Source organism: Cucurbita maxima, unplaced genomic scaffold, assembly GCF_002738345.1.
Source record: "Cucurbita maxima cultivar Rimu unplaced genomic scaffold, Cmax_1.0 Cma_Scf00003, whole genome shotgun sequence".
NCBI classification, from domain to species: Eukaryota; Viridiplantae; Streptophyta; class Magnoliopsida; order Cucurbitales; family Cucurbitaceae; genus Cucurbita; species Cucurbita maxima.
In genome coordinates this window covers 212,126-226,679 of record NW_019272019.1, presented here as the reverse complement: position 1 = coordinate 226,679, position 14,554 = coordinate 212,126, and the positions used below count along the sequence as shown (strand labels likewise).

The window sequence follows — 14,554 nt, the reverse complement described above, 5'->3', positions numbered from 1 at the left end:
TGGGGATCCCACATCGATTGGAGAAAGGAATGAGTGATAGCGAGGACGTGGACCTGAAGGGGGATGGATTGTGAGATCCCACATCGGTTGGAGAGGAGAACAAAACATCTTTACAAGGGTATAGAAACATATTCCTAACAGACACGTTTTAAAAACCTGGAGGGGAAACCCGAAAGGGAAAGCCCAAAAAAGACAATATCTACTATCGGTAGGCTTGGACTGTTACGTTTTAGCATCAAATATCTCACATTTCCATGGCTAAGAGAATGAGTGAACAAAAAGAATACACACAAAACAAAGCAGATTACATTTTTGATCCACAAGATCTGTTCTACTTTACAAAATAATGTTACGAGAGAGGGAGGTGTTAGAGGCCTAAAGGTGAAAAGGGATGGGAAGAAGCTGTGTTTCAATTCTTAGGAACAAAATGAATAGTTACAAAGTACATACTACGTCGCAAAAGCCCTACTCGTTCTTCAATCTCGAACGGCCGAGCGGAGAAAGAAAACGAAACTCCGCTGAAACCATTCTACCAAATAACGCATTAAACTAACTATATATGCAGATTTCTCCCAAAATTTAGTTGCATTTGTTTGGTGTGCAGTGGAGATGCATTAGTAAGTAATGTGCATGAATTACCTTTCATTTCATGTGAAATGGTCTTGTTTGAGGATTGCATCAAAATCTGGCAATAGCATTTCTTCGGATTGTCGTTTCCAGGTATCGCCATTTGCGGGGAAATACCACGACACTTGAGGTGAGACAGACATGTACATCTCTGTCGAATTTGTCAAAAAGAAATATGCAGAGAAATCTGTTAGTTTATGCATTTAAGAATATGAAGATTTCATGATATATAGTTTCATTATTGTATTTTCTAAGTGTATAACGTTTCGGCAGACTCACGTATACGCCTGGTAGACCTGAAATGCCTTAGAATGTACTATAGGAGTATGCGACTAGTCGTCAATTTTTCCTACTTGGAGTTATATGTTATCTAAGCCGTTGTGTTGCATTTTCCGTTTATAGCCTATAAAATTAGTTTCTTCATTTCTCTCCATCATGCTTTCAAACTCTATTTCTAAATTCTCTCTCAACCCCCATTTTCTAAAACGTTCGGTCTAAATGCTACATGAAAAATATAAGCCAGATGAAGGAACGGGAAGACCTAGGATGTAGAAGATCATAACATGAGTGATTCGGCGGATTTGGATTCCTATATATTCACTCATGTGGTACTTCATTGGACGATATATATAAGATCCATATGTATAGATATCATCATCTACATCCAGAAAGCCGTATGCTTTGGAAGAAGCTTGTACAGTTTGGGAAGGGGTTTTGATTGATTAAAAAGAATAATCTACTTCAATCGATATGCCCTTAGGCACGACCATACATAACATAGAAATCACACTTGGAGAAGGGGGACAATTAGCTAGAGTACTATAGCGAAACTGATTGCAAAAGAGGAAAAGTCGGCCACATTAAAATTACCTTCTGGGGAGGTCCGTTTGATATCCAAAAATTGCTCAGCAACAGTTGGACAAGTGGGGAATGCTGGGTAAACCAGAAAAGTTTGGGTAGAGTCGGATTTACTAAAAGCAGGGCCTTGGGTATACGTCGTTCAACCAAAGGTAACACGATTTCAAGTTGGCTAACTCACTCAATGGTGAGAGTGAGTACTGCACAATCGCTTACAAACATCTCGTAAGAGCGCGATTGTGACATTCGACACCCATACTCTGTGTCTATTACTTAACAAATGTTCAAAAAATATGTATTGTGCTAAAGATCTGTCCTACTCATGTCCAATATACGTGTCGAACATATATTCAACCCAAACTAAAGTGTCATTGATTCATTAATAGTTGCCAATCTTATTGAGAGACCACCTCGGTTGGAGAGGGAAACGAAGCATTTCTTAGAAGGGGTGGAAACCTCTCCCTAACAAATACATTTTAAAACCTTGAGGGGAAGCCCAAAGAGGACAATATCCGCTAGCGATAGGCTTGGGCTATTATAAATATATAATTCAATTTTTACTACAATGACAGAAGCATGTGTTCGTGTATCGTTTAGGAAAACGAAAAATAAACGTAATAGCAGAGAAACGAACAGAAAATCGATAATCTTCGACAAAAACAGATACCTGAAACAGAGGCAGGATCGGGCGATCTTGTATCGTGCAAGACGACGGTCCCGGAAAGTATGGTTACAAATCCACAGAGTTCTGATGCAATGCTGCTAGCACTCTGACCCGACCAATCCTAATTATACAAGTATACAAATCAGTCTCTGCAAGGCCAAACAAAATTGTTTAAATTCTACAAAAAAAGAATACCTTGAACATTATGACACTGGCGAAGATGGTGAAAGATGTGAACATTGCATAATGAATGGGCGAAACAACCGCAGTGTCAAATGTGTCCAAAGCCTAAGCCATCAATTTGGATTATTCAAAATTAGCACTGACTTGCAAGTTTTGGGTGTTACATGGAACCATGGAGTTATTGCATCATTAGAATGGTGGAGGGTTTCCAAAGAATTAAATGAACATTGATGAGAAAAATATATAATAAAATTTATAAATTACTGGCTTCAGAGTAACCAGGTAAAATATTATTTTCTAAGCCCACAAAATATGGAAAAAGTCGAGTCCTAACCTTCATTATTCCTTGTAACAGTTCAAGCCCACCGCTAGTAGATATTGACCTCTTTGGGTTTCCCTTCTGGGCTTCCCCTTAAGGCTTTAAAATGCATCTACTATGGAGAGGTTTCCACACCCTTATAAGGAATGCTTTGTTCTCCTCTCCAACCAATGTGGGGTCTCACAATCCACCCACCTTGGGGCCCAACGTCTTCACTGGCACATTGCCCGTGTTTGGCTCTGATACCATTTATAACAACTCAAGCCTACCCCTAGTAGATATTGTTCTCCTTGGACTTTCTCCTCAAGGCTTTAAAACGCATCTACTAAGGAGAGGTTTCCACACCCTTATAAGGAATGTTTCGTTCCCTTCTCCAACCAATGTGGGGTATCACAATCCACCCCCAAGGGGGGCCCAACGTCCTCATTGGCACACCACCCAGTGTCTGACTCTAATACCATTTATAACAGCTCCCACCCATTGTCCTCTTTAGGCTTTCCCTTTCGGGCTTCTCCTTAAGGCTTTAAAACGCGTCTACTAGAGAGAGGTTTCCACACCCTTATAAGAAACATTTTGTTTCCCATTCCAACCGATGTGGGGTCTCACAATCCACCCACCCTGAGGGTCCAATGTCCTCGCTGGCACACCGCCCGGTGTTTGGCTTTGATACCATTTATAACAGCCCAAGCCCACTGCTAACAGATATTATCTTCTTTGGGCTTTCTCTTCCGGACTTCCCCTCGAGGCTTTAAAACACGTCTAGTAGGGAGAGGTTTCTATAACCTTATAAGGAATACTTTCTTCCCCTCTCCAACCGATGTGGGGTCTCACAATCCATTCCCCTTGGGGGCCCAACGTTCTCGTTGGCATGCCGCCTGGTGTCAAGCTCTGGTACCATTTATAACAGCCCAAACCCACGATTAATAGATATTGTCCTCTTTGGGCTTTCCCTTTTGAGCTTCCCCTCAAGGCTTTAACACGCGTCTACTAGGGAGAGGTTTCCACACCCTTATAAGGAATGCTTCGTTCCTCTCTCCAACCGATGTGTGGTCTCACATTCCTCCTCACAGCGGTTGGCCATTCTAATAAATCAAGCCATCTTGAGTTCTCTCAACCTATGGTTCTATGCCCTCTCTCTCTCTCTACTTTCTCTCTTAAAGGTCTATTCTAATATTCCCCGTCTTTCCTCCCACTCCTGCACCATTCCCTCTATAAAGATCTTTAACCACTTAAGTTTTAAAGTAGGCTCAACTGATGAGTATATTTTCTCTCATTCTTGAAAGAAATAACAAACTTAGAAATTGAAATGTTTACAAATCACCCATCACGAATAATTCTCCAGAAACTAAAATCCGCCGATATAAAGAGTAACAAAAGAACCATGCTTAAATACAAAGCGAAAATCTCGCTAATCGCAAAATAAAATCTATCGGAAAGACCCGAGGGACGAACTTACATCCACCATCTACCTAATTCATAAATCAAACTTACATTAATCATACATTACATTCATAACGTTTCATAATATCGACCCCATTCTACTAATGCAATCCTTGGCTTATATGATTATGGCTATGCTCAGGACATCAAGCATTGATAAATAACGTATGATGATAAATAGGATAAGATTTCATATTGTTCGACATGAAAATGAGGTTGAAGATGCTCGACAATGACGTAGATTCTTCTACATCTAATATTATAATACCATGATTGTAAGGCTACAGATTAATCGAGGCCTTTGACAGAATGACATGATTCAAGAACAACATACAAGAAATATGAAAAATAAAGTCGCTAGCTTTCGCCACGATTCCGATCATTGCAAACAGTAACAGTATCAATTACGAGCCATTGATATAAGAGATCAAGAGACTGGTAATGAGATAAAAGTACTTTTCATCATTCCAAATGTCATCCCAAACTATAGGATTGAGAGAAATTCATTTATAGCCCCTTCCCAAGAAAGGATTATAACCTGATATGAAAGGGTTTTGTTGGAGAACATTATCATGTTATTTTGGTATTTGTTTGTTTTGTTTAGTTTCTCTTCTTTTCTTTTTTTTTTTTAGCACAATAAACATGGAGTTAAGGTTTAAACTTTTGGCATCAAGGGAAGAATTTAGGTGGTGCTTAAACAGTTTTGTTTGGTTTATTTCTTCAAGAAATCATGTTTTCATTAAGACGAATGAAAGAAGGGCAAACTGAAAAACCAAGCACGAGAAAAAGAAAAGGTGTAACAGCCCAAGCACACCATTAGCAGATATTGTCCGCTTTGGCGGTTTTAAAACACGTCTACTAAGGAGAGGTTTCCACATCCGTCTAAGGAATATTTCGTTTTTCTCTTCATCCGATGTGAGATCTCACAATCCACCCCCTTCGGAGCCCGATGTCCTCGCTGGCACACCGTCCGGTGTCTAGCTTTGATACCATTTATAACAGCTCAAACCCACCACTAGCAAATATTGTCGCTTTGACCCATTACGTATCACCGTCAGTCTCACGATTTTAAAATGTGTCTACTAGGGAGAGGTTTCCACATTCTTACAAGGAATACTTTATTTTCCTCTCCAACCGATGTGGGATCTCACAATCCACCCCTCTTTGGGGCCCAATGTCCTCGCTGGCACACCACTCAGTATTTGGCTTTGATACCATTTATAATAGTCCAAGCGCACCACTAGCAAATATTGTCTGCTTTAACCCTGTTACATATTGTCGTTAGCCTCACGATTTTAAAACGTGTTTACTATGGAAAGATTTCCACACCCTTATAAGGAATACTTTGTTTCCCTCACGGTTTTAGATCCTACATCGCATAATGGTATGATATTGTCCACTTTAAACATGTGCTCTCATGATTTTGCTTTTGGTTTTCCCAAAAGGCCTCATGCCAATGAAGATAGTATTCCTTACCTATAAACCCATGATCAACCCCTTAATTAGCCGATGTGGGACTCCTCTCTCAACAATCCTCTCCTCGAACAAAGTACACTATAGAGCCTCCCTTGATGCCTATGGAGCCCTCGAATAGCCTCCCCTTAATCAAGACTCGACTCCTTCTCTAGAGAAGCAAAGTACACCCTTTGTTCTACACTTGAGTCACTTTTGACCAACACTTTGAGGCTCACAACTTCTTTTTTCGACATTTGAGGATTTTATTGTCATAACTAAGTTACATGTCCTAATAGTATGTTAGAAACCACGACTCTCCACAATGGTATGATCCTGTCATAAGATCAATTCAATGTGGAAGCCTGTTAAATAATAAATTAAAACATAAGAACTCTGAGTTGTCCCATGACCGTCCTTTCCACCGTGCTTATCACTACCATGCTACAGCCTTACCCTTACCTAAAAATCATTTTAAAACAAGGTGAGTATGAAAATACTCAATAAGGCTCTCCTCTATTGGGGCCAAACATGCAAACTTTCATATAGTTCATCAATCAAAATCAAGAGACTTTGGTGGTTGATTACTTGTAACACACAACGCGTAATATACTCACCTAAAATAGTTTTCAGCAATCACTCTTTAATGATCAATAGTTGTTGGTTACCCAACACACACAACATGTAACCCTTACCACGTTTATAAATTTCAGCAATCACCTATGTGACCAATAGTGGCTGGTTACCAATACACACCGCGTGTAACCCTTACCACATTTATTTCATTCAAAAATCATAAAGCATGCACAAATGCAGTCCCAAAACAATTATTTTCATGATCACTATGCATGACAACAAACAACAACTTCCATATAATGACGTACACATCCAACCGTATTTTAGAAAACAAAACAGGGTAGTTTCAATAGGAAAGTCTCTTACTTGGAACACTTCCCTCAATCGCTACTAGAATTATCGATCCAACTCTGACTTAAACCGAACCTACATCAATAGATTTACTAATCACTAATCAGGGCGTTATACAGAGGGATCTAATCACAATATTTCCTTTCTTTTTTTGTTGCCACTGTGCACCGCTATAGCAACAGTAGCAGCCATCACCGCCGAAAAGAGTAAACAGTTAGTTTCGTGAGTCTTGATACTTTTAGCCCAATCTCGATTATGGATTCGACGTACCACTAATACTTACCTCTAACTTCCAATATTCTAATCAAGGTACCAAAGTGGGAAGTCGAAGCAGCAACCACGGACCTGTGTTGAGAAAGTAGGAATTGAGACCACATATTCCATTAGAGAACGGTGAGTGATAAAACCCAACGAATTTTAGAGTTGTTATGCCTTGTAGTTTAGATTGATTGGTAAATCTATTGATGCAGATTCGGTCTAAGTCAGAGTTGAACCGATGTTTCTAGTAGCGATTAAGGGAAGCGTTCCAAGTAAGGGACTCTCCTATTGAAATTAAATTTTTTTGTTTTCTAAAATACGGTTGGATGTGTATGCCATCATATGGATTGTTATATGGATGTTGTTGTTTGTTGTCATGCCCATTGATCATGAAAATAATTGTTTTGAAACTGCATTTGTGCATGTTATGATATTTTAATGAAATAAATGTGGTAAGGGTTACACGTGTGCATCGAGTAACCAACCACTATTGGACACTAAGGAGTGATTGCTAAAAACTATTTTAGTTGAGTAGCTTATGCATTGTGTGTTACGAGTAATCAACCACCGAGCTCCCTTTATTTTGATTGATGAACTATATGACAGTTTGCATGTCTAACCCCAATAGGGGAGAGCCTTATTGAGAATTTTTATATTGACCTATTTTAAAATGATTTTCAGGTAAGGACAATGTTGTAGCATGGGAGTGATGAGCAGGGTGAAAAGGACGATCATGCGACAACTTAGAGTTTTATGTTTTAATTTATTATTTAAGACGTTTCTGCATTAAACTGATTTTATTATTTTAAGTTTTATTCGAACATTCCTAGTTTATACTAGGAAATGTTGGAATACTGTCGTTTCCTTTAATTACCTTATTATGAAATTATTTGGTTAAATTGCATGTTTTAAATTATTTAAAAAGGGGCACCCAAGGTTTTCTGGTAAATTATCTTCCGCATATTTTCATGTACTTTAAAATATTTTTTGGATGTAAAGTGACAGACTCCGACCGATGCGTGTGCGGAAAGTCGAGTCGTTACAAATGGCATCAGAGCCAAATGCCGAGTGGTGTGCCAGTAAGGATGTTGAGCCCGAAGGGAGGTGGGATTGTGAGATCCCACATTGGTTGGAGATGAGAATAAAACAGTCCTTATAAAGGAGTGAAAACCTCTCCCTAATGGACACGTTTTAAAACCTTGAAGGGAAGCCTGGAAAGGAAAGCCCAAAGAGAACAATATCTACTAACAGTGGGCTTAGGCTATTACAAATGGTATTAGAGCCAGACACCGGGCAGTGTGCCAGCAAGGATGTTGGGCCCTCAAGGGGGATGGATTGTAAAATCTCACATTCGTTAGAGAGGGGAACAAAGCATTTCTTATAGGGATGTGAAATCCTCTCCTAAGCAGACTTGTTTTAAAACCGTGAGCTTGATAGCGATACGTAACGGACCAAAGTGGACAATATCTACTAGCAGTGAGCTTGGGGTGTTACAAAAGGACTCGATATAAGCTACTGAAACGGAGTTCAATCTAAAAAAACAAGATTAAGCNTTTTTTCAACCTATGATGTTGATAAGGTTGAAAATTGTCTCCATAATTGAAATGATACACTTGGCATGACATATAAACATTTCATTGAAGTATTGCTCTATTATATTGCCTGAAAGAATGAGTGAAATTCTTGTATCTGATTAAAAATGTTAGCATAATTGAAATCTTTCAATTTTCTTAATGTATTGAGCTATCTTGTCCGAGTAAGATTAAGTGTTAGCAGAAGTTCTTTGAATGATGCAGAGTAAGATGAATTTTTTATTATTTCCTTTACTTCATTTTCTTAAAACTTTTGTTTTCTACTTCTATTTTGTAAAAGTCGCGAGTTTACTCATCGAGTTAAGTCAGTATCGATGGCCAAGTTTACTGTCCAAGAAGTTGAAGCACTTCAAAATGGTGGCAACCAGGTAATTGAAAAATGTTGCTTTTTCTGTATTTTGCATGTATGTTCTTTCCCTTTAATTTTTTTTTTAAAATATCAAAATATCTTTCTAGCGAGCAAGGGAAACCTATTTGAAGGATTGGGACTTTCAAAGGCAGCGATTGCCTGGTAACAGGTATGATATTTTTTTCATTTGTTTCTAAGACGACGAGCTTTTGTTATTAGACTAAAGAGCTGCTTTTGATAGTAGACTAAACGGCCCGCATGATATTCATCTTGCAGCAACATTGAAAAAATTCGGGAATTTATAAAGAATGTATATGTTGATAGAAAATATGCTGTTGGAAGAACATCCGAGAAGCCTCCTAGAGATATGCAGGTATTTTCTTTTAACCCAACGCCCAAAAAAAAAAAAAAAAAAAAAAAAATTGTCTGGCCATATAGTTGTACCCTTCACCTTAAAGGGAGGGTTCAAGAGCACCTCGTCCATCCAAGCTCAGCAATCTTTGTGCCACACCCAACAAATCTCAAATGATTTCAACTAGCAATTCCAATAAAAGAGAGCAAACTAAAACCCTAGAAAAGAAATCAAGATCTTGTGCCTCCTATGGAGAATGCACCATTGTGAGAACAAAACTAGGGAAGAGTGTCTTTGATCGTGATCCATGGTATTGACTCTCCCATGTAGAATCTTAACCTTCTTTAGTATTTTAACGTTCTAGGGAGGGCAAAAACAAGTTCGGGGGGATGACGAGAAGCCCCTAGAAGGATATGTGCCCTAAATTCAACATCTCTTCTCCCAGGAGCCATGAATTTAATTTGAGGAATGGAAATAATGGAAATAAGATTTGTCGCCTCTCTACTCGCTTTCCAAAGATTGCTTTCCAAAGTTTTTACAAGGAAAAGATTGCTTTCCAAAGGCTTTACAAGGGATTCTTGAACTATCATCAACACCAACTCAAAAGGGGTGATACCTAGACCTCTAAACTCGACCGGCTTTTGTACCAATTCCTACTCAACTAAGTGGGAACCTTTCCTTTCACTCGTCCCTTTCCAAACGAAATCTCTCATCCACTCTCAACTTTCTACCTAACCCCAAAAGGAATTGTGAATAGGGAGATGAAGTAACTTGGAATTAAGCTATGTTCATATCGGCACGTATTTGTTTCGAGTGTTGAAGTTCAAGAACACAGGGGAGATTGATGATTGGCCTTGCATGGTCTACTATGCTGGATTCAAGCTCTTGCTTCAGAAATGTCATTAATTATGGACCCTAGAAACAAGTGGGAATTACATTCAGAACTCGAGACTCGTGGGACCTACAAGGGGTGAAAAGAACAACGGATCTAAAAAAGAAGAAAAGAAAATCCAGAAAAAACAAGAAACCAGATAAAACAATGAAGATCAAAGTGCCCAAAGAAGAAACGGACAATAATCCTGGAAGCAAACCATGACAGTGACGAGCCACTGATGAAGCTAGACCAAAGAAAGCATAATCAGCCACTGTTAAGCCAAGGGTTATGACAAAGGGGAAAAATGGTATTGTTCTATGTCACGCAACGAGTACCTCAAATAGTTGATGAGAATCACTATTTATAAGGTGAAGAGCTGAAGCTTACAGATTTCTCAATGAAATAGGATTCATTATTTTAGAAAAGGGGAGTTATGTGCAAGAAGATTCGTGTCAATGAATGAACTCAAACCAAGCATGCTAAACCAGCTTTTCATTGAGAAAAATGAAAGAATACAACAGGGGTATATAATACAACAGCTCAGTAGTAGGAGCCACCTAGAAACTAAATAACCATGTAAAAAAGGACCGGATTTCACAAGAATACCGGCGTAAGGAATAGTTGCAACGATCAAACCGCTTCCGAGACTTCTTAGTTCACCTATTTTTCTCTCAAGCCAAATCCTCCACAATATGGCAAAGAAAGTAGAGGACCAAAAGATAAGGCCCTTGTCACAAAAGGCTGGATGGGAATTATCCCATCAATCATAAACCAACAAGCATTTTTCTGAGCCAATTGAACGCCAGAGGACTCCAGAAATCTCAGATCAAACTAGCAAATAGCAAAGTTGACAAATTTGAAGGACGTGCCAGGTGTCTTGGGCATGCTTGTCCAAGGCAATGTCGCCTATGGCCGCATGCCAAAACCATCCACAGCCACCCAATGTCAATGTCATGTAATTAGTTTTGTTGTTTGTCTTCATTTGTATGTCACTTTGCTAGTGTATGACTCCTCGACCTTTGACATTTCACGCCTATCAGTTTGGAAATGCATTATAATCTACTATAGAAGGACCAAGTAGTCATCTAACTCGATCAAGTGTTGCATAATTTCTAACCAACATGTTTTAATGCAATTGACATCTACAAAGCTTTGTTTTAAAATGTTTGACTTATTTTCTCTCTTAAATTTTATAAAACTAATTTGTCTCAAAATGTGAGAAGAGGCTTGACTAACCAATTTTGTACCACTAATTTGTTCGTTGGGTTAGAATAAGTATTGCACAATCACTAATCCAATAGAATGCGATGTGACAAGTGGTATCAAAGCTTAGTTAGCTCCTTGGCCCATTGAGAACGAGAAGATGTCAGTGACAAAGCAATTAGCTAAATACATGTCGACCAACTCACATCGAATTCACGTCGGGTCGAGCTCACCTATAGAGAATCATACCTTGGGTCGATCTCATGTCGAGTTCAATAAGTTGAAGATTTCAAAACTTAGGGCTTTCAATAGGAACTATGATGTTAAGGAACTCAAAAAATTCATCTTCAATGTCGAGCAATACTTCAAGGCTATAGGGACTTGTTCAAAAAAGCTTAAGATTTCCTTAGCCACTAAGAATCTCAAAGATGATGTAAAATTGTGGTGTTGTTTGAAGGTGAATGATATTCATAATGGCTTATGTACCATCAATTCATAATGGAGGGACTGACTAACATTTTCAAAGCATGAATGTTAACCCATCTCGAGAGCTTTATCACCCAAGAAGCTATCAAATAGGGCTCTTACAATTTCTTCTATGCAAAGGCCCCATAGACTTTACACATGCCCCCACGGAGCTACTCTTACTTTTTCGATCAACCAAAGTTGAGGTCAAAGCAAGCTCGATGGCAAGAGTCTTCAAATATAGGACAAGAAAGAGTAATAAAGTTGTCGATGCCCTAAGCCAAAAGGGCGAACATGTGACCCTGTACATGTTAGCCCACATCCATGCAAGCAACGTCAGTGTCTACGAAGTATGATTTTGTACGGTTGACTTGTTCGTTGGGTTATAACAAGTGTCATAGTCCTATTGTTAAAAGAGTACAATTATGACACCAGGCACAACAATAGCTAATAGGGTCTCGAGGCATTCTACATAATTCAAGTCAAAACACTTGGCTCAAGTAGGTGTAGTGTCCCTTAATGTGTGCATGAAGACGAAGATGAACAATTGACTCAAACGACCCATGAAAATCACATGATTTCTTGAAGTATTGGTCTGACTAATATTGGCCAAGCAAATGGGAAAATTTGATAATTAAGCATATACACCATATACTTAGACAACTGATATCAAAAAATGGATAAGATCAGCAATACGACATTTCGGTAAGCACGTGAGTGCATGGGAAGGCTCTGAAGACACCACAAAACCCTTTTCTAATTAGGTTACGACCACACATCTTATAGTAAAAAAATGTATCCTTTCCTATTCGGTTACAGAGGACGGGAGACCAATAATGAGTAAAAAGAGATCGAAAATAACAAATAAGCCTTCGAAATATAGCCATGGCATGATAAAAAATAATAATAAGAACCCGATAATAGTCATAACCCTAAACCATCAAGAAAAGCTCAATATTCAACATTCATCAACGCCATAGTTATCCCGAAAAGATATTAACAAAATAGAAGAACTTATTACCTTGTTTAAATAATTCAACTGAATAATTATGCACGAGATCGCAACCATTACAAAGACCCATGTTTGGAAGTGAGCAACCTGACTCCAACCCTCCAACGTGAGCTTTATCGCAATGCCAATAGCTTTGATGCTCATTACCTGCAAACCCGTGCACAAAGTTGATCTCTAACATACAACTCCTTCGAAGTATAAATGAAGAGAATAAACAGATAGATTCAGCATGTAAAAGGCCAACGGAGACTGACCGTCAACGATCCAATTATGGAACATATCCCAACGTAAATGAGTATGTTCGTCTGTCCATAGCGGGGTTCACAATACAACACCAAGAACAACACAATAGCTATCACCGAGGCCGTATAGAGAAGGAAAGCTGAACCAAACACATCAGAATAATAAAAAAGAAGCTCCACGCAGTAAGACACACATCAGAATATGTTCAATAGTTTACTTGGTTGAATAGCTAGATCCCATATCTCGTCTACCGAACTCGGAGTACGTTCACCAGGTGCATGGAGCACAATCATTGTAGACCCAACAACACATAAAACACACCCCAATACACCCATTTTCTGCAATCTTTCCTTCAAGAAAAAATGTGCAAGTACAGCGCTGCCAACACAATAAACACAGAGGAAAATCATTTGGATAACGACATTAAAGTCGAGAAATTCAAACTTAAATCAACATCTCATTGAAGCTTGTTGAATTAAGACCTCACCTAACAATTATACTTATTGCTCCAAGTGGTGTCACAAGAATGGCAGGGGCATAAACATAAGCCACAAAATTTGAAAATTCCCCAACAATCACTGCACATTGTACACATCGAAGTAATCAATCAATTTTCGATGTTTTAAAAAGAGCGAAATATTCAGGGATTCTCTTTAAAGTTGGATTCAAGTCTTGAAACTTATGAACTTAATTTTCGATGCTTTAAAAAGAGCGAAATATTCAGGGATTCTCTTTAAAGTTGGATTCAAGTCTTGAAACTTATGAACTTAAAACCCTTATCGTCTCTTGAAGCTGTCTCGAGGTGGACGAATCACTCGGAGATTAATGGTAACAAACAAGAACGAAAGAACTGAAAGTGCAGATAGTTTAAATTCAAGACTCACTGGTAATCATGCCGATCCACCAAAGTGGCTCTAATAGATATCCATATCCACCAGAACCTAAAATTCGTTAACCAGACAAATTCCATCAGCATAAACCCTAAGCAGGACACTATGAACAGTGCAGCCTGCCAATTAGTAACAAAAAGGAGAAACGACAATCTACAACCATCAATTATAAGCATTAACAAGATGAACAAAACAAATTGTTTAAGAGCTAAACAACTGAAATTAATCACAAATCATCGGAATGTCAGCGAAATCAATCGAAGCAAGGATAATAAACCCCATCAAGAACAAAATTGAAGGAACCCCAGATCAAAAAACGAGCAAAAATTTAGAGGGTCGAATCAAAATTTTAGAAATGAATATGAGAAATTGAACTCACTGGCTCGAGAACCCGAGGCGCCGGCGCGACGAAGACCCAACTTCTTGATGATGAAACTGGAGCCAATAAAGGCGCTGGACAACATAGCAAGAAGGAAACCTTTTAGGTTATCATTGGCGGAGATGGAAGGCTCATTGGTGGTCATGGATTGCTGCAGATTTTCATCTAATTCCAAATTTTGCAGGCAAAAGAAGAAGAACAACACGACGACGAGCACAGTGTGAACAGAGCAGCTGCTTCTCAATGGGAAGAACGATTTCTGATTTGAGAAATTGGTGCACGTTTTTTCATATGTCAGTCCAACAGCTAATCCCCACATTATTTTTCCCCCTTTGCTTCTCTCCCAATCATAACGTTGAATCCATTTGGCAACCCTCCGGTTCATTTCTGGATCCTATTTTGGCTTAATGGTTTTTTTTTTTTTTTTTTTTTTTTTTTTTTTTTTTTTTTTTTTTTTTTTTTTTTTT

The 14,554-nt window shown here is 38.6% G+C and overlaps 1 protein-coding gene and 1 long non-coding RNA gene across 2 annotated transcripts; one reads left to right on the top strand and one right to left on the bottom strand.

Annotated features, from left to right (window-relative positions):
• Nucleotides 1-271: 271 nt before the first annotated feature.
• Nucleotides 272-14,494, bottom strand: LOC111477149 (probable magnesium transporter NIPA6). The gene is made up of 9 exons (XM_023121155.1): nt 14,088-14,494; nt 13,703-13,759; nt 13,306-13,396; nt 13,036-13,196; nt 12,830-12,957; nt 12,585-12,722; nt 2,345-2,437; nt 2,153-2,270; nt 272-778 (listed from the first exon to the last, which is right to left on the bottom strand). The coding sequence occupies exons 1-9, from the start codon at nt 14,470-14,472 to the stop codon at nt 648-650; spliced, it is 1,302 nt and encodes a 433-aa protein (XP_022976923.1). The 5' UTR covers nt 14,473-14,494; the 3' UTR covers nt 272-647.
• On the top strand, nt 8,568-9,049 carry LOC111477168. Its single transcript, XR_002717225.1, has 3 exons — nt 8,568-8,688; nt 8,777-8,838; nt 8,946-9,049. It is a non-coding gene; the product is annotated as an uncharacterized LOC111477168 (long non-coding RNA).
• Nucleotides 14,495-14,554: the final 60 nt, after the last annotated feature.

Coding starts and splice junctions, on each gene's coding strand:
- LOC111477149 (XM_023121155.1), bottom strand. CDS start 14,472: ATGAACCGGAGGGTTGCCAAATGGATTCAACGTTATGATTGGGAGAGA. Junction 12,723..12,829: donor CCATAATTGGATCGTTGACG/GTCAGTCTCCGT, acceptor ACGGGTTTGCAG/GTAATGAGCATCAAAGCTAT. Junction 2,438..12,584: donor AGTTGAATTATTTAAACAAG/GTAATAAGTTCT, acceptor TTGATGGCTTAG/GCTTTGGACACATTTGACAC.